We start from the raw sequence: 19,794 nt of genomic DNA, 5'->3' as shown, positions 1-19,794 counted from the left end.
AAGCCTCCTCATTGGGGCCCACCTTCCCGAAAATAGTTCCACTCTGCATCCGAGTCTCAAGCAAGCTGCGGCAATCGCATTCAGCAAGAATCGTTCCAGCAGCGTCCGCTAAGGTTGAACATGATGTGTTATTATCTATCCAGTGACAGAAGCAGGACTCGTCAGAGCCGCTGTACAACGCAATGACCAGCCTAGAGCCGTCCTCAGCTTCTAGCAGGTGCTCAGTAATGGCACCAATCTTCCGCTGGCGGTAGTGCGTCTGGTGTTCGGTCGTCGTAAGGGTGGCATCCATCTGTGTGGAACCGCAGGCGGAAGCGCTGTTTTCTACACTTTCCACTTTCACATTCTTGTCAATGAACATTGGTTCCTGCAGGGTGGTTGGGATTTTGTTTAGTAGTGCAAGAAGTGTCGGCAGCTCCAGGCGCTCTACAGTCTTGGAATAGTCCTCGCTAAGAATTTGCTTCCACCGTGGACTTGTATCCGTGGTCTTGAGCACATCCTTTAGTTTCGTCGGAATCTCACGCAGGACGTCCTTGACGGTGAGCTTCGGAGACTGTTGGATGGCATGGGCCGACAGGTGCAACAGTGACGCGGGCTGACTGCATACGAGTTCTTGGTGCAAGGGATCGCTTGTGTAATCAGATGGCGGGGAAAAGGAAGAAGGGAGTGAAAAGGCAGAGGCAAGCATGCATCTGCCAGACCGTCCATTTGGGATGATGTTGACTCGAGCCATATGTTTTGATGAAGTTTGATGTACAAAGACACAATAAACGACACTGATTAGAATCGCACTTGATCAAAACATTTTGATCATTCCGTCGGACGTCGCATCTGGTCTTTCCCTTTTCATTTCATTCCGTTTTCATTTCATTCCCTTTTCATTTCACAAGAACTCCCTTGCACAAAGAACACAAGAACTCGAACCTAAAGGATGTGTTCAAAATGACTGATACAAGTCCACGGTGGAAGCAACTCCTTAGCGAGGACTACTCCAGAACTGTGGAGCACCGGGATCTGCTGAAATTTCTTTCACTATTAAACAAAGTCCCAACCACCCTGCAGGAGCCGATATTGAATGACGCCAGCGGAAGATTGGTGCCATTACTGAGCACCTGCTAGAAGCGGAGGACGGCTCTGCGCTGACCATTGCGTTGTACAGCGGCTCTGAGAGTCCTGCTTCTGCCACTGGCTGGCTTGCAACTCCTCGGAGTCTCGCATTGCTGAGATGTCCTTGGAGGAGGCTGCTCGCACCTTGCTTGCTGCGTGCTGCTGCCAGAAGCTCCCCAAGAAGCGGATTCAGAGGGGAACTGTCATCATCAACACCGGCCCGCCGGACGTCGCATCTGGCGTAGCGCCTGGAGAATGGCGTAGCAAGGTCCATTTTCCCCGAAGCATCAAGCATACTTTTTGTCGTGAGGCTTTGTCGTGAGGCTTCAGGTGAAGCCTCTTCGCGAGTGACCTTGGCACAGTTGCTGAACCGTCCCATTGGTGTTCTCAACCGTCCCAAACCGTTGGTGCCAGGCCAGTCAACGATGACTGCAGCATTGTGGAGTGAGGCTCAAGGATACTTCTTGGTCGTAGAAAATGCTCGTGGGAGCGAGCTACTGTGTCAGACCTCATCATGGGCGGGTGACCGAGACGTGGGAAGATTCGTTGGCTCCGAGGCCCCTGTTCGGACGTCCATGGTGCCTGCAGAGATCGACGCGCTGTACAAGCAGGTCAGAGAGGGCAACTGGAAGGCTGCGGCACCTTTGGCGGATAACATCGCTCCCAGTTGCAATGGATGATGAGCGTCAGTGCTTTTACGTATCAATTCTAATCAGTGTCGTTTATTGTGTCTTTGTGCATCAGACTTGATCAAAACGCATGGCTCGAGTCAACATCGTCCCAAATGGACGGTCTGGCAGATGCATCCTTGCCTCTACCTTTTCGTTCCCTTCTTCCTTTTCCCCGTCATCTGATAGCACAAACAATCCCTTGCACAAAGAACTCGTATGCAGTCAGCCCGCGTCACTGCTGCACCTGTCGGTCCATGCCATCCAACAGTCTCCGAAGCTCGCCATCAAAGACGTCCTGCATGAGATTCCGACGAACCTAAAGGATGTGTTCAAGATAACTGATACAAGTCCACGGTGGAAGCAACTCCTTAGCGAGGACTACTCCAGAACTGTGGAGCACTGGGATCTGCTGAAATTTCTTTCACTATTAAACAAAGTCCCAACCACACTGCAGGAGCCGATGTTCATTGACAGGAACGTGAGAGTGGAAAGTGTAGAAAACAGCGTTTCCGCCTGCGGTTCCACACAGATGGATGCCACCCTTATGACGGACGGACGCCAGGTGCACTACCGCCAGCGGAAGATTGGTGCCATTACTGAGCACCTGCTAGAAGCGGAGGACGGCTCTACGCTGGTCATTGCGTTGTACAGCGGCTCTGACGAGTCCTGCTTCTGCCACTGGCTGGCTTGCCACTCCTCGGAGTCTCCCTATCTCAAGATGTCCTTGGAGGAGGCTGCCCGCACCTTGCTTGCTGCATGCTGCTGCCAGGAGCTTCCCGAGGAGCGGATTCAGAGGGGAACTGTCATCGTCAACACAGGCCCACCGGACGTCGCATCTGGCGAAGCACCTGGAGAATGGCGCAGCAAGGTCCATTTTCCCCGGAGCATCAAGCATACTTTTTGTCGTGAGGCTTCAGGTGAAGGAGTCATCGCAACTGACCTTGCCACATGCGGGCCGTACCTGGACCATCCTACAGCGGTGGCCTTCTCAAGGGTGGCCGTCGTACCAGGTCAAACGACCGCTGCAGCTGCGTGGAGTGAGGGGGTTGAAGGACATCTGTTGATCCTGTCGAACTCTCGCGGGCGCTACCGGATCAGATCGCGTCCTGGGAGTGTGTCCAAGACGCGCGTGCAATACGTTGGCTCCGAGGCACCTGTTCTGACATCCATAGACATGCCTGCAGAGATCGACGCGCTGTACAAGCACGTCAAAGCCGGCAACTGGAACGCTGTGCCACCTTTGGCGGACAAGGTCGCCTCGGTCATCGACTCCCAGTTAGAATAGATGCGCGTTAATGCTTCCACCACGTACCAGCCGATATCAACCTACCGCAGTGCACGGGCGGAAGGATTATGATTGATATGTGCGTCAAGCGAAGATTCGTTATGATTGATAATCTATGGATTATCTTGGGAACTCTTGCTTGACGCACCGCTGTCAAGCAAGAGTTGTTTTATTACGGATAGTAGTTGGGAACCCTGCTGGAAACACCAAGGGTGTGTTTTATTACGCAGATAGTAGTTCTAACCGTTTCAAATTGAAGCTTATTCAATGGATAATCGAACAAATGACACATAATAGTTCTAACCGTCTTAAAATCTCGATAAACACACTCGCCATTGCTACACCAGCAATACGACGGCGACGGCAGAGGCTAAGGTGACAGCCAACAGCGTCTGACCGTTGCACTCTCCGACGTTAAAAGCATTGGCGAACCCTTCGCAGAACTCCGAGCCAAAATTCTTCTCCATGCAACCGGGTTCCAACATGTCTGGCACCAGCGACGACCCACAGTACACGCACTCCTCATACTCCACACAGGCCTTGCAGCTACCGAGGTCATTGCAAGCGAGGCCTGGAGGGAGCGGTTGTCTGCTGCTGGTGGTGGCCAGGCGCGGCGCGGGGCTGGTGGACTCGTCGGAGGAGAGACGGAGGTCGGCGTTGACTGCGAGGGCTGCGGCAACGAAGATGGTAGTGAACTTCATTCTGTAAATATTGAATGTCATATTATCTGAGGTGCCCACCCCATGTCATGTTGAACAAACCCATGTCATGTTGAACAAACCCATGTCATGTTGAACAAACCCATGTCATGTTGAACAAACCCATGTCATGTTTTGTTCAATGAAAAACACATGTCATGTTTTGTTCAACATAACATACTTAGAAGGTGTGTCATGTCACCACATACTTTTTCATATCACCACACATGGAAACGGGGTTAACTCGTCCCACTGATGGCGAGTACCTTGCGAGTATGGGCCTGAACTCGCGTGAGGTGTGCCGTGAACGCTGCGAAATGCTGCTGTCGGGCGTACAGGAGGTACAGTGCCTCCATAACGGCTACCACAGGCTCCCACACCGCGAGTGCGTCTCTCAGACACGCACTCATGGCCCTCAGAGCGTCTCGGCGAAGGAAAACCATAGTGTGGCCCACCTGCACTTGCGACGGATCCTCGCACCCGCCGGAAGCCAACATGCGTAGGCAATTCTCCTTCGGATTGCCCTTCTTGTCGGAGAAGGCACCCATGTCCACAAACCTGAACTGGTACAGGAAATCTTCGAAGGGCCGTCGATAGGAGAACCCAATCTCGCGAATCTGCAACGCCTCCAGAATGGACAACGCGTAAATCTGGATGAGCACCTTCGATGGCGTGAACATGAGTGGCTTCTTCTCGTCGTTGCTTCGGACGCATCGGATAAAATGCGGCTCGGTTGACTGCGGTAGAGACTGAAGGTCCACCACCTACGTTAATGATCCCGATCATGCTGTGCAGCTGCTGCATGTACTGGCTGCCAATGAGCCGCCCTTTGTCGAGCTTTCCCTTCTCGATCACAACCCCTTTGAAGAGTGCTGCTACCACAGCGTTAGGGGACGTCTGCAGTGGCTCCAGAAATTCTGCCCGGAGCACGTCCTTGTTCTTTATCAGGAACCCGACACAATTGTAGGAGATGGCGCCAATCGTGTGCTGTACGATGAAGTTCTCTGCCTGGTTTATCTTCGCTTTGACCAGCTTTCCAGAGGATCCTACCGCCTGGAAGGCCGCCGAAATGACCTTCTGGTCATTTCCTCCAGGCGCCAGACACTGATCCTCCAAGTGTGTCATAAGCCCACGCTTGCCAATCAGCACGTTGATCACCTCATTGTTGTCCGTCCACTTCATGTCACCCGCCGATATACCCTCCTTCTTGTACAAGGCGCTCTCCCTTTCGAAAACCACATCCACAAAGTTTTTTTGCAGGAACTCGTTGGTGATGTTGATGAAGAGCTGCTCAAGAGAGTTATTCTCGAACACCTCGAATCCGAAAATATCTAACATGCCCATGAAAACCTGCATCCCCTCAGGATTCTGGATGATCAGGTTCAGCACACTCATTATCCACTGGAACAGAGCATCGTATACAGCCCGCTGCAGCGAGGACAGCAGCATCAGTGCGTCCTGCTGTGACCAGGTACTCTCAATGACCTGCCCTCCCGCCATTGACTGCTTAATCAGCAGTCGGACCTTTATCGTGTCGAAGTCGAGGAACAGCAGCCCGCAGGCAAGCTTCAGCGGTGTCTCGTCGATAATTTCAGCCTTCTCGTCACCACGAAAGGTGACGTTACCCAAATGCATGACTCCAGACAAGACTGAGAACATTGATTCTTGATTTTCGATAGACATCTTCATCTTGTTCAGAGATTCTCTGACCTCTTTGTACTCTTGCAGATCGTCGATGCTGGCTACGTCCAAGCAGTGGGAATTGATCGTCTTGTAGTGGTCGACTCCCTTGATCACATACTTCTCTTTCTCCTTTGGGTCCATGCCTTTGAGCATTTGATAGAAGATGTGATACGACCTTTCCTGGTTCTCCTGCATGACTACACGAGATTTCTCCAAAAGGAAACCTTTGACGATTCCGAACATGATACCGCCACGGTTGCCCAGCTGCAGCTGCATAAACCGACCAAACCTGGAGCTATTATCGTTTCGAACAGTTTTCGCGTTTCCGAAGGCCTCCAACACTGGGTTCGCACCCATGACGGCCTCTTGGATCTTGCTATCTCCGGAGGATCCTTTACTGAAGGCGAAGAACCGCATAGCGAGCTTAGTAGCCTCCGTTTTGCCAGCCCCCGATTCACCAGACACAATGATTGTTTGGCTCTTCTGGACGTTGATTAGGTTTTCGGCCGCAGTTTTCGCAATGGTAAAGGTATGAGGTAAACATTTCTCCACAGCCTGGCTCGCAGTATGGGCTATGTCCTCCTGGGTGGTACCTCCAACGTTCTTAAAAGGGTTTATCGCTACCAGAAGGGGGTCGGCCGTACAATAGATGTTGCCTTTCAAGAATCTCACCCGCATGTAGTCCAATACGGCGGCGGAGTTAGTATGAGGCAGCCCACCGATGTCGGGATAGGATAATGCGTCCGTTCCTGTATTCACGTTGTGGCAGTTCTCATTTGCGGAATCGAAGGCCTCATTCACCTCGGGCTCCAACTGCCGCAACTTCAACATCGTCTTCGTTGATCCCGGCAGGACAACGCATTTAGCGTAGAGTTCGTCAGGGTTGGTCTTTACCAACGGCGCGTCACACGACCATACCTGCATGCCCTTGTAGACTTGACCGCTAGAGTCGACCGGCTCCACCAAGGACGTCTGCTTGAGCAGCGCTCTGTTGATGCCACCTGCCTTGGCCTTTGCTTTCGGGGGCATGAGTGGTTATTACCTAATTATATCTTCACGAGCCGAATCTCTGTCATTCGTTGTAGCTCTCTGATTGAGTGGATGTCGCGAATACAAGTGAGTCGCAAGGTGAGCGCTTCCTGAGTCAACCCACGTAATACTTGTGTAATCGCTTGCAGGTGAGAGAGCAGCTTGCAGTTGGTGGCCGAGAGGGCTCGGCCAAGCACAAGCAGAAACGTGGATCCGCGCGAATAACCGTCGTCGTTCGCAAGCGGCCGTTGTCCACCTCCGAACGACAACGTCTCGACGCCGACATCGTAAAAGTCGACCCTGACAACACTGCCTTGTGCGTTGGCGAACCGCGAAAGGACCTCAGCGGAGACACTTATACGGAAGAGCATAGGTACGAATTCGATCGCGTCTACGATGAAGCCACTTCGAACATGGAGGTCTACATCAGCTGTGTGCTGCCGCTGGTGCAGGCCCTCTTTGAGAAGGAAGGCGCTCGCTGTTCCGTCTTTGCATACGGCCAGACAGGCAGCGGCAAGACGTACACTGTGGTGGGGCCCACGAATGTGAAAGGCAAGGTGGCGGGCCCCTCAGCCGACCGAGGCCTGGCGGAGATAGCCCTCTATGACGTGTATAGGATGGTGTCCTCCATGGATAACGCAGAGAACTTCGCGCTGTACGTATCGATATTCGAGATCTACTGTAATAAGGTGTACGATTTGCAGAATGACAGGTATGTGTTGTAGAGTCTAAGACACAGGCGCCACCTCCGAGCCCTGGAGAGTCGCACGGCTGACGGTTTCGTCTTGAAAGACCTGAGTGGGAAGCGCGTGGATGAGCCGGAGGCAGTTTTCAAGGCCATGTGCCAAAGTCTCTGTCAGCGTGTGACAGGCTCGAACTCCAAGAATCTCGACTCGTCCAGAGGACACGTCGTGACTACTTTCGAGATCCGAAACGAAGTCACTGGTTCTACGTGGGGGAAGCTCGCATTCGTGGACCTGGCTGGCAGCGAGCGAGGCGCTGACACCATCTCCGCTGGCAAGCAGACGCAACATGACGGTGTGGGGATAAACAAATCCCTGCTGGCGCTGAAAGAGTGCATCCGCGCCATCGATGGCGGGAGCTCTCATGTCCCCTTCAGGGACAGCGAGCTGACCAAAATTCTCCGAGACCACCTGGTATGCAGTCGCGCTCAAACCGTCATGATTGCCCAGGTCTCCCCTCACCCCTCTTGTTGCGAGCAGACATTGAATTCGATCCGCTACGCCACCATGGTTCGCCAGATGAGGAGAATATGCAAGCCTCAAATCCTCCGAATCGAGGACCATATCCACAAATACACTGACGTTCCTCACGTCTTCCGAGCAGAGTCCGGTGGGACGTCAGACTCCTCATCGCATGAAGGTGCCCAGTCAGGGTCCATGACATCTCCGCGTTCATTTCAAGCATCGTTAGTGCATTCCAAGTCATCCCCTAAGCTGAGCAAGCTCCTCACGCGCCAGAGAGACGACTGCAACGAGACCTCACGACTCTCCCCATACCGGTTTACACCAGTGAAACGCGACCGAGGTTCCAGGGAGCGGTCTCGACGGAATGATATGGGCCGGTCCACGAGTTCGAACCGCTCACCGCCTCGAAGTGCGCCCCCTAAGGCTGAGGCGTCCCATGTCACTCCTCTGGAGTCCAATGAGAAGGAAGCCGAATGGCGGACCGACCGGACGGAGTGGTCTCCGGAGACACGGCAGATCATGGACTTTCTCGTCCCTCCAGTACCCGAGAAGCCTCCACCAAACGCAAAGTTCGACGCAAACACCCTGCGCTACCTAAAGTCACTCCCCGATAACTGGATCTCTTTCGACGGCCTGGGGCCCACTCTCACCGTGCCCGACGCCGGTAAGCTGTGTCTAGCGACCGCTACGCCTGCGGAGCTGAAGGCGTACATATTGGCGCTTACTGACTGTTGCAACCGAGTCTTTGGGTATCTGCACTGGACGAACCACTCATGTATGAAGATTGATGCGGCGATGTTCAACGTGCAAGGCACTATTGGTCACCAGGCGGAGGGGCAACGCCACCGCACTGGTGGATACCAGGCCGACCAGGCCTACGTCGACAATGTCCGTCAAGTGGTAACTCAGCGGATGCTGGGCTATATACAATTGAGCCGTGCGGTATACGAGTGTGATATCACACTGTCCATTCGCGACTGGGTGGCGGACAGGTACCGCCTTGCAAGCAGCGAGGATGTAGCCTACTTTGATGCTCAGGACTCAGACTTCTCGTCGAGCCTTGATGATCCGTTGCTGTTATCGAAATAAACCCCTCGCCATAAGTACGCATTAGATCGCCGGAAAATTGATAATGTTCAGCTTCGACACTCCATGTGAGATTTCTTGGATGCTGGTACCCAGTCGGCCAAGGCTTTGGCTCTCAGACGCAACCACAGACCAGCCAAGCTAAGACTCCTGACGTCAAAATCGACGTGAAGGTGGATTTGCCAATAGTGCCGGCGACTGTCGCTTCTCTACGACAAATCAGTCGAAAGGCTGGTGTGATGAACATTCGTGGGGTAGACATCGCGGGTGTCAGGTTGGTCGGGTGGATCGAGGATGCCAGTCCGGCGCCTGTTGGCGGATTTTGGGAGTTCACTGTGGGAATGCTGGGCGGTTCAAACAGTTCAATGATGGAAGTGCCAAACCTTTGAAGGTCGAGTTGCCCGTCAACCAGCAGCAAGAAAGGTGGATGACCGACACTCTCAAGGACGTGCTAGGCCAACGTGGCTCAATCATCACAGTGCATGGGATGCCGGTGGAGGATGAAAATGGCCTCAGCTTCACTGGGTTCCATGTGATGCCAGCTGCACCAGAGCTCTTCTGCTACTACCACTGCTTCGAGGTGTGCGACTTCTGGCTCGGAGCAGGGGAGAGCACGACCCCTCCACCCGCAGTGCCAGTGAAGGAGGCGCCAGTGGCGTTGCCGCCCTGTTTGAAGGAGTTAGGCCTCTCAGAGAGGGAGATGGAGGTCGCTGGGATCGTTATGACTTGCAGAAAGTCCGACGATGGCGCGCTGCTTGTCAACGTTTTGAAGTCTGACGTGACTAACCAGGAGATCGAGTCGCTAATCGAGAAAGGCGCCCTCTACATTCCCCAGGATGACTTCGTGGACCTGCTTGACTAACATGTGTACAAGAAACGAGCGTTAAATTGTAATATCAAATGTGTGAAACCGCGAAACGGGGAGTGACCGTGAGACAACTCCCCTGCATGGAGACTGCGTGACGGGTACCAACAGGGGCGCTACGCGTCCCATCCCACAGGGACATCGACTCGAAAGTTCGCAGAGGGTTCTCTGCCAGCTGCACATACTGTGCATCGGCAGGTAAGAACTCTGTACGTCCATTCTCGTTGACCTGGAACGGAAGCGACTTGGCGTGTTCATCAGAAAGGTGCTGGTTCAGTTGCTTCAGAATGGAGTTGTACTGCGCGCTTGGCACAGTTGCCACTTTGTACTCAGTCCTCTCGTCGCAGGTGATGCTGCCATGGATTAGCTTGGGAACATGCACGTCCACTGCCACAGGCTCAGCTTCGTATTCCACAAGGTCCACCTCCAAGGCATGGTCGCTAAGGCCAACAACTGGTCGTACTGTCTGTGAAACCAGCACGGCCGCTTCCTCGTCAATGTAGTGCGGCACGCGTTGTTCCGTGACTACCTTATAGGGCTTGGGTACCTCGTGAATCTCGGGGTACTCCACCACCTGCTCCACAGTTTGTACCTCGATACGAGGCACTTCTTTGACGACGTCAACGTACCGGTCCTCCATCTTCGTCACGTGAACGTGCTTTTCCACATACTCTACGGTGGGCACCTCTACGTACTTCTGCCGGTACTGGATGGTGACCTCGTCCACCTCCTTAGTGATGTAGTGGACCTCCTGTTTTGGCACACGGCGCTCCACCACGTGTGTCTCCTTCACCGGCACAGTACGAACCACCTCCTCCACGACGGGTACCTCCACATAGCGTACGTTGTCCGCCAGCGGCTCGAGAAGTTCTTGAGAGAGGATGCGACTGCCCCGAGAGGTGACTTGTCTGACGTAACCATCACCTACCGTCTCTCGGAAGTTTATCTGCGCGCTGACACGTCGACTCTGAGTGGTTGGCTGGTTGACTGTTTGAGTCACCGAGGTGGAGCGGATGGTGTCCGATGTTTGGAAGACGACCTGTTGCACAGGAGTCTGTTCCATGGGTACATGGTATATCCTTTGCTCCGTGGTTGGCTGGTAGGTCTGCATCGGCGGCTGGAGGTAATTCTCTCCTAGAGGGAGCTCCTCCTGTGCTGGCGGCTCCTCCTGTGCTGGCAGCTCCTCATTCGCTGGTGGCTCCTCCTCTTCGACGTCCGTGCGGGTAAAAGTAGCTGTGCTGGACTCGGTTTCTGTACGATTCGGCGGCTCCAGGCTCTCTAGGCTAGATGTCGCGGGAAGCGTGGTGCTGTCCTCTTTCCAGTGAGTGTTACCTCCGTCTTGGTTGAACCCCCCAGGCGACGCCGGTGAGTTACCTCCGTCCTGGCTGAACCGCCCAGGCGACGCCGGTGACACAATGACCATCAGAGGACTTGACGAGCCGCTGCTAGCGTAGCCCAAGGGGTTTCCTCCCACTTGCTGGTCGTACTCGTACAGGCTACCACTCTCAGTAGAGAAATCGGAATCGGAGTGGGGCATTCACTTTATGGAAAAAGACTAACTTTTTCGAAGGCAGTAGTCAGTGCAATCCGCGAATTGATGAGCACTTTTAGACTCTCGTTGTCTGTATTCTTTGGCACGTGTGCTCTTGTGCTGGGGCAGACGTTTTGGGCTGTGCTGCTGCCGTTACTACCTGACGGAAATTCGCTGTCTCATTGGCTACCTTCGACCAAGCTGTCCATCTGGCCTCTAATACTGTTTTGGGTACACCTATTATCACCGCTCGCCATTGTGTTGGGTTGGACGATTTTGACGCAAAAGCGAACCCAAGAGTATCGCAAACTATCAGGCCGTTGTGCAAGCGCTCCCGGCTGAGATGCTTCTGTCGTCGCTGCAGATTTGTGTGCACTAATGAATCCCGAAGTCGTACGGATGGTCACAAGCGTGCCGAGTTACGAGATCCAAAGGCAGTGGAGTCCACAGGAACTACGCAGCGCAGTCGTATACTGCCTTCGTAGTCGGAGTTGATACTGACCACGTGTTTTCTCTAATCACCAAATGACTCCGAAATGCGAATCGCATCCAGATGAGCACTCGTACGGAGACATACACCGGCCTGCAGCCCCCTACGCATTGTTTCACCTCAGTCCACTCTTCAAAGAGGGCACGCTGCTTGACAGGGCGAATTGCCCCCGCAAGTGGGAGGAGCTGTTCGGTAAGAGTGTGGCTCTGTTCTTCCACGATAGCAAGAACAACCAGTAGGGCCCGCGGCAACCTCTCACGCAGCTGCAACAACCTATTCCCACGGCTGCTGTTGGATTATCGGACACTCAATGAGAATAGCGACAGGCAAAAAATGGAGATCATTTACGTTCCATTGGACGACACCGAGGAGGAGTACATCAAGATGCGAGCCCGCATGCCCTGGCTGGCCCTCCCATACAACAGGGAAACAGTGAACGGTGAGCCTTGTCTCTCTCCATGACTCAGAGTTCGTCGAGCACTACTTAGTTCAAAAGTTCAATGTGACTACGCCGCCCTACGGTTACGGCGCCCTTACGGATGTTCCGGGCCTTGTGGTCATCGACAGATCAGGCGCCATGCTCAAGAACCTCGGAGTGGACGAGATTGGGTTTCAACGGGGTTGGAAGGCTCTTGGCAAGTGGGACCTTTCCCTTAAGTTCTAGGTGTGCTTAAATTCTGATGATGGATTTAGAGGCTGATAGAGCTCAGATTTGGTTAGCTAGAAGTGCGTTGCCGCTACCTGGTGGCATCCCAGGCGCCGCCCTTAGATTTAGGCCACAGACATACCAGGAGTGTGTCGTGGGCATTCCAACCCATACAAACGAAGAAGTGCCTACTGGCGCTACACGCCTACAGCGAGGCAAGCTACCCCAGTCCTACCGCTACATGCAGCGATTGCGTGGTTCTGAATGCTGTGACATCTGTTCCTTCTGGACCTGCGCTTGCGACAAGGAACTTATGCGAAAGCACAAACGACGGCATGCGCAGTTACGAAGCCAGCCCTATCGACAGCGACGTGTATCGTCTCCTAGAATCACTATCACGTCTCCTAACGGTCAACCTGCGAGGTGGAAAGGGGACGAGGCCAAGGTTACAGACCGCAAAGTCAGAATAATGCGGTGTGGGGTCTGCGGCAAACGATTCGGGTTCAAGAGCGTGTTGTTGGCCCACATAGTGACCAACCACGACCCCGCTCGGAATGTGCCACGAAATCAGCGGCATTGTCGAATATGCCACCGCCGCTTCCCCAAACGACCAGAGTACGATGCACACATCCTCTCCGAACACAGTGACGTCAGACGGGCTCTCGAAGAGCTGGTGCAAAGGGAGCCCTCTGGAAAAGAAATAAGAAAGTTCTTCACAATGCATAGGTCATAACGATTCAGCCCCTTCGCTTGACGTGTCACTGACCAGCTGGAGAAATAAGAAAGTTCTTCACAATGCATAGGTCATAACGATTCAGCCCCTTCGCTTGACGTGTCACTGACCAGCTTTAAACTGTGAAACTGTGCGTCGCGTGTGACACAAGAGGACTCGGACACGAATTCTGCTTCCGGAATAGACTTCAAGGACCGTCTGGATGACCGGGTGGTCTGTGACTCGGGGGATGGCAGGTCAAATAGGTCGAGAGCGGGAACGCTGGGGCTCTCCGGTGACCGAAGATTCAGCAGTTGAACTAGGCCCTTCCTACTGGTGACGTTCGACCTCCGCGGAGAGGCCATGCTGGTATCTCGAGTGGGCGTCAAGGAGGATATGCTTATCAGACACTCGTGGTGATAAGCTTGTTGCGCTGCGATGAACTTCCTTACTACCTGTTGCAACGCCTCTGCCTCGGGGTCCAGCGTAGAGGAGCACAGCTCGGCCAGTTCATCAGCGATGTGCGTGAACTTGTGGATGGCCTCTGCCATCCTGTCCTTAGACCGCTCGTATCGCGCCCGTTGCTGGCATGATGTTGTTGTCGCAGGGGGCCTCGTGCTGCGTTCCTCGGATGACGGGCTCAAGACTTCTTCAGCAGTATTCGCGCTCGCAATTATCAATACATCGCCGTCAGGTGACCGTTGCCTCTGCAATTCCCGCGTAAGAGAGATGACGCGGGTGTATTTGCGATCTCTTTGTCGGAACTTGTTCAATACTGCGTCCGGCTTGGCTGCAACTCTCACTCAATTGAAGTTTGGCTTCGCTGTTCTCGAGATCCTGCTGTATAGATTTCAAAGTTCTTTCTGTAGACAGGCCCGCTTTGCGACTACTAACCAGGGCCTGGTCGTAGGTGGCGAAAAAATCGTTGAGGTTGGAATCCGATGACCGGGATATCTTGACCTTGTGATGTCGGTTTAGTGTGTCAATAACTTTCTGGAACCCAGTCACTGCCTGACTGAGCTCCTTATACGAGTCAAGCAAGCTCTGGGTTTGCTTCCGCTGCCCAGACATGTTATCGTCGTGATCTGGAATCTGGCCAGTTGTGGGTGACAGCAGACCAGAGGCTTTCTTCCGGAGGGTCTTTCCAATGCTTACCATGGCAGAACTCACGAATTGTCGACAGTGTCTACTCAGAAGCTCATTGACTAGATTGCTGTCAGGTGACCGAGGCAGAGGAGCATATGTCGTCTGTTAACATTGACTTACGCGCTGACTCTCTGTACAAGACGGGGATGACGTTTTTTATTGAGGTCCATCCCTGCCTGCAGGAAGTACTTGACAATGCAGGTTAGCGTCGTTCAGGCTGCTGTCACATTCGTGAGCTACAGCAAGCCTAGCAGTGGCAAGCGAGAGGCATATTCAGAGTGTCAAGATGTAGAGCGCACGGAGGGATCTAGTAGTGTTTAGAAGAAAGCCTAGGCGTTCTTCTTGACGCCACGTCATATTTAGTCATTTAGAATGTGCTTGGATGAGCAGCCTCAACCCCTTCCGTCAGGGATGCATGCTGCGAGGCCATCGGCTCCCTCCTTTGATGCGCCCATGCGGCCCGTAAACTCTAAGAAAGGACTTGTTCCAGGGCTTGATCTCTCACAGGTGGCATCTTTTGACTCGGAGGGCACGACGAGACCGACCACCAGTTGTGTGCGGCCCCTGTCAAGTATGACCAGGAGTGTTGAGACCGCACGCCTCTCGAATGAGCCCGTATCGCTCGAGTCCAATACAGGCCGCTCCTTGGGAATCGCAAATATGCCTTGGCAAAAAGAGTTGTCGGGGCCGAAGAACGTGTATTTTGACACTGCAGCGCTGAGTCGGTACGAGAAGATGATGCTGGAAACATCGCTGCAGAGACGCATGACTCCGCCGCTGCGGCAGCATACGGAGACCACTGACTCTGAGGAGAGCGATTCACAGTCGCAGTCCGCATTCGACACGGAGTCGGAGGCCCGCCACCCGTCCCCTCGACGCATGGATGCTATACGTAGGTAAATGGCCAGTCACGAACTGCAGCTGGTCTACCACTGCCCGAGGCGTACCTCGTGACCTATAGCCCCACGCACGACTGCTGGTCGTACTTGGGGGAAGCTTTGCACACGCTGGACAAAGCGAAGGCCGATTGGACCGTTGCTTCCCCGTCGCCCAATCAGAAGTCGTCTTTCCACACCGGACAACTCGGAGGCCGCAACTTTTGGTCGTTCTCGTCCACGACGGAAGCGTGAGTGAGAGGTCCGTCACCATGCAGTTCCTTGAATGTAGAACTTTCATTCACACCCAGAGAGTATCGTGTGGACGCTCCGTCTAGAGAGGAATGGATCGAACGGGAATCTTCCGACATCTTTATTAAGGATACAAAAGCGTTCCGATTTAGAGGAAGGATTACCAAACCTCCTCGTCTAAGGAAGCCTGCGTTGGCTGCCGACTCCAAAACTCCTCGTCGAAGGGAGCCTGCGCTGGCCGCCTCCAGCTCAGTAGCTTCATCACGGCCTACTGCTGACCTAAGCTCTTTGACTTCAGCCTCGGAACCCATATTTGTGCTGACCGACTACAGCTCCAAGGACAGCGGGGAGGACGTGGCTCCCGTCCCCTCGACAAACCGACCTGGCAGTATGAAAGAGCTGTCAGGCGGCCTACCTTACCACACCTCTAGGACTGCGGCCTACGATCGATCTGACACCTGTGACCGACCACGGCTAAAACCAGTCCGAAACCAACTATCTAACTCTGCAAATTGTGAAGACAGGCGTTTGTGGCCAAGCGCCAGAAATTTGACTTCCTGGCAGCACCTAGGGGTGAGACCAAGAACTGTGCACCAGTCGGCCTGCCCCGCGTATGGAACCTCATCTTACAGATGGTGAAGTGGTTGATAAAATCACATACTAGACAGACTTGTGCGGCCTGCGCCCGACCAGGCGAGCTTGCTCCCAATGAATGTGTGGGTGACGGACAGCTCCTCAGTCAGGAAGACGAAATCCGCGTCAGCACCGACATCCAAAGTGCCTTTCTTTTTCTCAATGCCCAACAATTTTGCGGGCCGGTAGGTAGCAGCCAGAAGAGCGTCCTCCACTGTACAATTCGTATTGCGGCGCAGACGACGGACGCATTGATCAAGCGTCGCAACGGATCCCAAAAGGTCGTCAGTTTCAGCAACGAAGGCGGCAGGAGGACTGCCCTTCACTTCAACCTTCTGGCCCAGCATTTCGTAAGTCCCTCGTTGCAGGCCCACAGCCGGCGTCCCGTCAGAGAGCAGGATGAGCGAGTCAGGGGCTATCTTATGTGCCATACGCTGGGCCGCCTCGTGGGTGTGGATCCCGTCTGCAATGATTCCAAAGTAAAGAGGGCGAGGCAGATCACTCGCGAGTAAGCCGACCAATGAAGGGTCGCGGTGATGGAATGATGGCATGGCATTGAATAGGTGGCTTAGCATACAGGCTCCGGCCTCGACAGCCTTGACGCCGTCAGTGTAAGTGGCAGCACTATGCCCCAGTGACACGACAATGCCTGCAGCTGTCAGCTCCTTAATGACGTCCACACAACCTTCGAGTTCGGGTGCCAACGCGACAAGTTTCACGCTTTCCTTCCAGTTGGGTCCGAACATAGAATCTAGCGCCTCCATAGAAACTTTCTCCTGGATGAACTCAGTAGGATGACCGCCAGCCTTGGATGGGTTAATGAACGGTCCATCAAGGTGAGCACCAAGGATGGTCGCCCCTACCTTGGCGGACCCGTCGCTGTAACTCAACAAGGGAAGCACCTTCCTGTAGACATCCGGGCTGGTTGTGACGACAGAAGGCAGGATACTTGTGACACCACGTTGAAGAAACTCCTGTCTGACAGACGACATCGCAGTGGCGACCTCTTCAGCATTGGTGAAGTCAACGCCGAATGCCCCGTTCACCTTCACGTCGATGAAGCCAGGACATATCAACGACCCATTACAGTCAACAGAGTCATCGCACACATAGTTGACAGTGGTTGGATCGATGACCTTGCCGTCCCGAGTCCACAAGTCGTCTTTCACGATTTCCCCGCCTTTGAACACGCGGCCATTGTAGAACAGGGAAGTCATTGAATTGCCAATTTCTATCATCACGTTAACCCATTGCGGGGCCCTTAGTCAAGTTGATACTTTAACAACAGCACAGGCTCGTTGATGGCTAGTACATGCCTGCATCATGGAGAATTTGCGATCTCACAGCAGACCCCCAACGGTGCTATCTGGGCTCAAGGCTTTATCGCGAGTCTTGAGGACGAGTCGATCCGCTTCTGCGCCCCCAAGGTCGATTTGACCGGCAATGTACAGTAGAATCTGCTTCACTGTGATTTCACGGGAAAACCGTAGGTGTGGCTGCGATAGGGGCTTCAAAGGGCAGCTGAGATCGGGCACAACGAACGCCTGCACGGCGAACTCAGTCATGAGGAACTCCGAAAACGCATCCCGGTTCATTGAACGGAACCGGGCTGCCAGCACCTCTATAGGCGAAGCCGACGAAACGGCCGACTTTTCTTGTGCAGGCGAGTGCATCGCCGAGACTACCTGGTTCAAACCAGCATCCTCAACGATGTCCGACGAGCCAGAAAAAGTACCGTGGCACACAGGACAAGCAGTGGCGCCCTCCTTGATGACTGCCATAATACAGTCGCGACAAAAATGGTGGAGGCATGATCTGACAACCACAGGGTCACGAAAGCATTGTCTGCACAAGGGACAAGAGAGGGCCGCTTGCAAGGGAGCCAGTGGTATTCTCGTCTGATCGTATCGACTGTAATCACCCACTGAAAGCCACTCGCGGCCGCCCATGGCTAATTAAGGATATCGTAGGGCATGCGGCGCGGTAGACCTAGGAGGAGTTGGAGTCAGGGCACGTGTCACGGATACTGTACATTTCATGTACATTCGCAAGCGGAGGTATGAAACCTCCGTTCATGAAGACGACATCTCTGTGGGCGACAATGACTACCTAGAGAGTAGCACCAATGGCGACGCTGAGGAGGGTGAAACTGCTTTTGAGGCGTGGTTAAAAGTGCAGACCCCCAACCGCCTGCACGAGATACCTGCTTTTCTGCAGCCGTATGATCAAACGGCGAGGGAGTTCGACGTGATCAATCTGAAGTTCTTTCATAGTGCCATCCACGCAAGTCACACCGGAATGCTGAATGGTTTGGGACACCTCTTTCGTCTCTGCATTCGCAGCCTACTGATCACTGCTAGGGTCGTTAATGAAACTCGGCGCCCTGACGGAAGCCTGATACAGTTTACCACCTGTCCGATATTTCATGTTCATCAACCTCTCCCCACTCACAAGTTTGCCGATGCGCACATAGCAGTGCTTATGGGACGTCGAGTCAGTATCTTTGAGTTCATATCTATGTGGAGAGAATTTGTGGCCGAGGTGAAGGCGGTACTCATCCCTTTGGGCCTCAGGGAAGCCAGTCGTAATCTGGATCCTTTGTTGCAGAGTCTACAAGAGAGGTGGGACTCTGAGATGAAGGCAAGCACTGTAGACATCCAACGCCTGGCTGACGACATCAACTACAAGGAGAGTGTCAGATTGCCCAAGTACCGGGATTGGCTTAGAAGAGATGGCCAGCTGTGGGCCTACGCAATCCGCCTCTGCCTGCTTCCCCGCCAGCACGAGGAGGCTGATAGAGCGGTTGTTACGCGAAATCAGTATAGGGCCTTGCGGGGCAGGCGACAGAAACGCGACCGGTTGCCCCTCTGGCCACAGGGACTCGCTGGGCTGTCCATGGAAATCGCAAGAACCCTCTCCGCTTTGTCATTGACATACCGGAGGCGAAAGAGGTTCGACAATGCGCTGCTGCTCCGTGTTACGGGGACAGTGCCAGGCCTGCAGGCCTTTGTCTTCAAGCTGGCAGACGGAACCCAGTTTCGCTTGCTGCCGTTGGTGGATCCCAATAGCTTGGCCTTAATGACTCGCTTCTGTGGCGTTTTTTATGACCTGCAGGTTACAGACTACTTTCACTACTGGTGGGACGTTGCCAGTCCAAGTTTGGAGTTCTACTCCGAGGCACTAGTCTATTGGAGCTTCAGTGAGAGCATTGTAAAGCAGCAGATCGTCGGGCTCTTCGAGCAGCTGCGGCTCATGCACAGGAGACGATGGCTGCTTAACGTGGTGTCGTTCAAAGAACTTCTGTTCTTCAAAGGCAAAGCAGTCTTCGGTAACCTCTCCCACATGTGTCAAGCGCGAGATGCCAGCAAGTTGCGTCGTAGCGCACACAGGCTTGTTTACAGCGCTCCGTGGTACGATTACCAGTGTCAGAACCATGACATGTGGATGGTTTGCCTAGTAGCGCTCCACATCATCGCAGTGTACACCAAGTGCGAAGGCAGCGTGTTCAAACTCTACGTTCGGAAGAGGCGGGCCAATGCCTACGCCAAACCTGAAGAGTGGAGCAGTGTTCTTCGTTTAGTACAGTGCTGTGCGAACGTCGTGGTTTACCACTGCAAAGAGGAGTTTCTGATACTGAAAAAGTGTGCTCGGTTGTTCCAGGAGACGCTCTTGTACCGACTCTTCGACCAACATCAACCTTATACTGCCGAGAAGTTGATCGCGAGACTGACGGAAGAACCGGAGAGTGAGCCAAAACAAGCGCTGGAGTTAATGTCTGAGACCTACATCGACGTATTTGACGAACAGCTATTCAAGCCGAAACATCCCTGGGAGGCAAGACCAGGATCAAGATACAAGCCACCTTACAACTACTAGA

The 19,794-nt window shown here is 53.7% G+C and overlaps 13 protein-coding genes across 24 annotated transcripts; 8 read left to right on the top strand and 5 right to left on the bottom strand.

Moving 5' to 3' along the window:
* Positions 1-1,532: 1,532 nt before the first annotated feature.
* On the top strand, positions 1,533-1,787 carry KVP17_000761 (uncharacterized protein; the record flags this gene model as incomplete). The annotated part of the gene is made up of 1 exon (XM_068515558.1): positions 1,533-1,787. The coding sequence occupies one exon, from the start codon at positions 1,533-1,535 to the stop codon at positions 1,785-1,787; it is 255 nt and encodes an 84-aa protein (XP_068378753.1).
* Positions 1,788-1,866: 79 nt separating this feature from the next.
* On the top strand, positions 1,867-3,063 carry KVP17_000757 (uncharacterized protein; the record flags this gene model as incomplete). The annotated part of the gene is made up of 1 exon (XM_068515550.1): positions 1,867-3,063. One exon carries the CDS (start codon positions 1,867-1,869, stop codon positions 3,061-3,063), a length of 1,197 nt encoding a protein of 398 aa, XP_068378745.1.
* Positions 3,064-3,401: 338 nt separating this feature from the next.
* On the bottom strand, positions 3,402-6,473 carry KVP17_000767 (uncharacterized protein; the record flags this gene model as incomplete). Of its 3 annotated transcripts, XM_068515571.1 has the most annotated exons (3): positions 3,402-3,790; positions 4,015-4,498; positions 4,530-6,473. In XM_068515571.1, the coding sequence occupies 3 exons, from the start codon at positions 6,471-6,473 to the stop codon at positions 3,402-3,404; spliced, it is 2,817 nt and encodes a 938-aa protein (XP_068378766.1). The 3 variants fall into 3 exon arrangements, with proteins under 3 accessions (XP_068378766.1, XP_068378764.1, XP_068378765.1); XM_068515570.1 differs by lacking the exon at positions 3,402-3,790 and having other exon boundaries at positions 4,001-4,498; XM_068515569.1 differs by lacking the exons at positions 4,015-4,498; positions 4,530-6,473 and having other exon boundaries at positions 3,402-3,764.
* Positions 6,474-6,545: 72 nt separating this feature from the next.
* On the top strand, positions 6,546-8,770 carry KVP17_000749 (uncharacterized protein; the record flags this gene model as incomplete). 3 transcript variants are annotated; one of them, XM_068515538.1, is made up of 3 exons in its annotated part: positions 6,546-6,560; positions 6,623-7,185; positions 7,213-8,770. In XM_068515538.1, the coding sequence occupies 3 exons, from the start codon at positions 6,546-6,548 to the stop codon at positions 8,768-8,770; spliced, it is 2,136 nt and encodes a 711-aa protein (XP_068378733.1). The 3 variants fall into 3 exon arrangements, with proteins under 3 accessions (XP_068378733.1, XP_068378731.1, XP_068378732.1); XM_068515536.1 differs by lacking the exon at positions 7,213-8,770 and having other exon boundaries at positions 6,623-7,198; XM_068515537.1 differs by lacking the exons at positions 6,546-6,560; positions 6,623-7,185 and having other exon boundaries at positions 7,313-8,770.
* A 43-nt stretch (positions 8,771-8,813) lies between these two features.
* KVP17_000764 (uncharacterized protein) lies at positions 8,814-9,629 on the top strand (the record flags this gene model as incomplete). Of its 2 annotated transcripts, XM_068515563.1 has the most annotated exons (3): positions 8,814-8,835; positions 8,864-9,102; positions 9,129-9,629. In XM_068515563.1, the coding sequence occupies 3 exons, from the start codon at positions 8,814-8,816 to the stop codon at positions 9,627-9,629; spliced, it is 762 nt and encodes a 253-aa protein (XP_068378758.1). The 2 variants fall into 2 exon arrangements, with proteins under 2 accessions (XP_068378758.1, XP_068378757.1); XM_068515562.1 differs by lacking the exons at positions 8,814-8,835; positions 8,864-9,102 and having other exon boundaries at positions 9,195-9,629.
* Positions 9,630-9,663: 34 nt separating this feature from the next.
* KVP17_000751 (uncharacterized protein) lies at positions 9,664-11,169 on the bottom strand (the record flags this gene model as incomplete). The annotated part of the gene is made up of 1 exon (XM_068515540.1): positions 9,664-11,169. One exon carries the CDS (start codon positions 11,167-11,169, stop codon positions 9,664-9,666), a length of 1,506 nt encoding a protein of 501 aa, XP_068378735.1.
* Positions 11,170-11,688: 519 nt separating this feature from the next.
* KVP17_000759 (uncharacterized protein) lies at positions 11,689-12,317 on the top strand (the record flags this gene model as incomplete). Of its 3 annotated transcripts, XM_068515553.1 has the most annotated exons (3): positions 11,689-11,888; positions 11,917-12,092; positions 12,121-12,317. In XM_068515553.1, 3 exons carry the CDS (start codon positions 11,689-11,691, stop codon positions 12,315-12,317), a joined length of 573 nt encoding a protein of 190 aa, XP_068378748.1. The 3 variants fall into 3 exon arrangements, with proteins under 3 accessions (XP_068378748.1, XP_068378747.1, XP_068378749.1); XM_068515554.1 differs by lacking the exon at positions 11,689-11,888 and having other exon boundaries at positions 11,987-12,092; XM_068515552.1 differs by lacking the exons at positions 11,917-12,092; positions 12,121-12,317 and having other exon boundaries at positions 11,689-11,892.
* Positions 12,318-12,333: 16 nt separating this feature from the next.
* Positions 12,334-13,032, top strand: KVP17_000748 (uncharacterized protein; the record flags this gene model as incomplete). Its single annotated transcript, XM_068515535.1, has 1 exon — positions 12,334-13,032. The coding sequence occupies one exon, from the start codon at positions 12,334-12,336 to the stop codon at positions 13,030-13,032; it is 699 nt and encodes a 232-aa protein (XP_068378730.1).
* A 71-nt stretch (positions 13,033-13,103) lies between these two features.
* Positions 13,104-14,169, bottom strand: KVP17_000760 (uncharacterized protein; the record flags this gene model as incomplete). 3 transcript variants are annotated; one of them, XM_068515556.1, is made up of 2 exons in its annotated part: positions 13,104-13,786; positions 13,815-14,169. In XM_068515556.1, the coding sequence occupies 2 exons, from the start codon at positions 14,167-14,169 to the stop codon at positions 13,104-13,106; spliced, it is 1,038 nt and encodes a 345-aa protein (XP_068378751.1). The 3 variants fall into 3 exon arrangements, with proteins under 3 accessions (XP_068378751.1, XP_068378752.1, XP_068378750.1); XM_068515557.1 differs by lacking the exon at positions 13,815-14,169 and having other exon boundaries at positions 13,104-13,562; XM_068515555.1 differs by having other exon boundaries at positions 13,702-14,169.
* Positions 14,170-14,529: 360 nt separating this feature from the next.
* Positions 14,530-15,923, top strand: KVP17_000755 (uncharacterized protein; the record flags this gene model as incomplete). Of its 2 annotated transcripts, XM_068515548.1 has the most annotated exons (3): positions 14,530-15,049; positions 15,079-15,283; positions 15,311-15,923. In XM_068515548.1, the coding sequence occupies 3 exons, from the start codon at positions 14,530-14,532 to the stop codon at positions 15,921-15,923; spliced, it is 1,338 nt and encodes a 445-aa protein (XP_068378743.1). The 2 variants fall into 2 exon arrangements, with proteins under 2 accessions (XP_068378743.1, XP_068378742.1); XM_068515547.1 differs by lacking the exons at positions 15,079-15,283; positions 15,311-15,923 and having other exon boundaries at positions 14,818-15,057.
* Positions 15,924-15,937: 14 nt separating this feature from the next.
* Positions 15,938-17,134, bottom strand: KVP17_000756 (uncharacterized protein; the record flags this gene model as incomplete). The annotated part of the gene is made up of 1 exon (XM_068515549.1): positions 15,938-17,134. The coding sequence occupies one exon, from the start codon at positions 17,132-17,134 to the stop codon at positions 15,938-15,940; it is 1,197 nt and encodes a 398-aa protein (XP_068378744.1).
* A 44-nt stretch (positions 17,135-17,178) lies between these two features.
* On the bottom strand, positions 17,179-17,698 carry KVP17_000762 (uncharacterized protein; the record flags this gene model as incomplete). Of its 2 annotated transcripts, XM_068515560.1 has the most annotated exons (2): positions 17,179-17,233; positions 17,262-17,698. In XM_068515560.1, the coding sequence occupies 2 exons, from the start codon at positions 17,696-17,698 to the stop codon at positions 17,179-17,181; spliced, it is 492 nt and encodes a 163-aa protein (XP_068378755.1). The 2 variants fall into 2 exon arrangements, with proteins under 2 accessions (XP_068378755.1, XP_068378754.1); XM_068515559.1 differs by lacking the exon at positions 17,179-17,233 and having other exon boundaries at positions 17,258-17,698.
* A 256-nt stretch (positions 17,699-17,954) lies between these two features.
* Positions 17,955-19,793, top strand: KVP17_000758 (uncharacterized protein; the record flags this gene model as incomplete). The annotated part of the gene is made up of 1 exon (XM_068515551.1): positions 17,955-19,793. The coding sequence occupies one exon, from the start codon at positions 17,955-17,957 to the stop codon at positions 19,791-19,793; it is 1,839 nt and encodes a 612-aa protein (XP_068378746.1).
* Between the last annotated feature and the right edge of the window lies 1 nt (position 19,794).

Source organism: the organism of the source record quoted next (assembly GCF_019968985.1).
Source record: "MAG: Porospora cf. gigantea B chromosome Unknown PgB_NODE_134_length_35068_cov_133.781, whole genome shotgun sequence".
NCBI classification, from domain to species: domain Eukaryota; phylum Apicomplexa; class Conoidasida; order Eugregarinorida; family Porosporidae; genus Porospora; species Porospora cf. gigantea B.
Note: the sequence above shows the minus strand (reverse complement) of the source record. Positions and strands in the feature narration are given on the sequence as shown.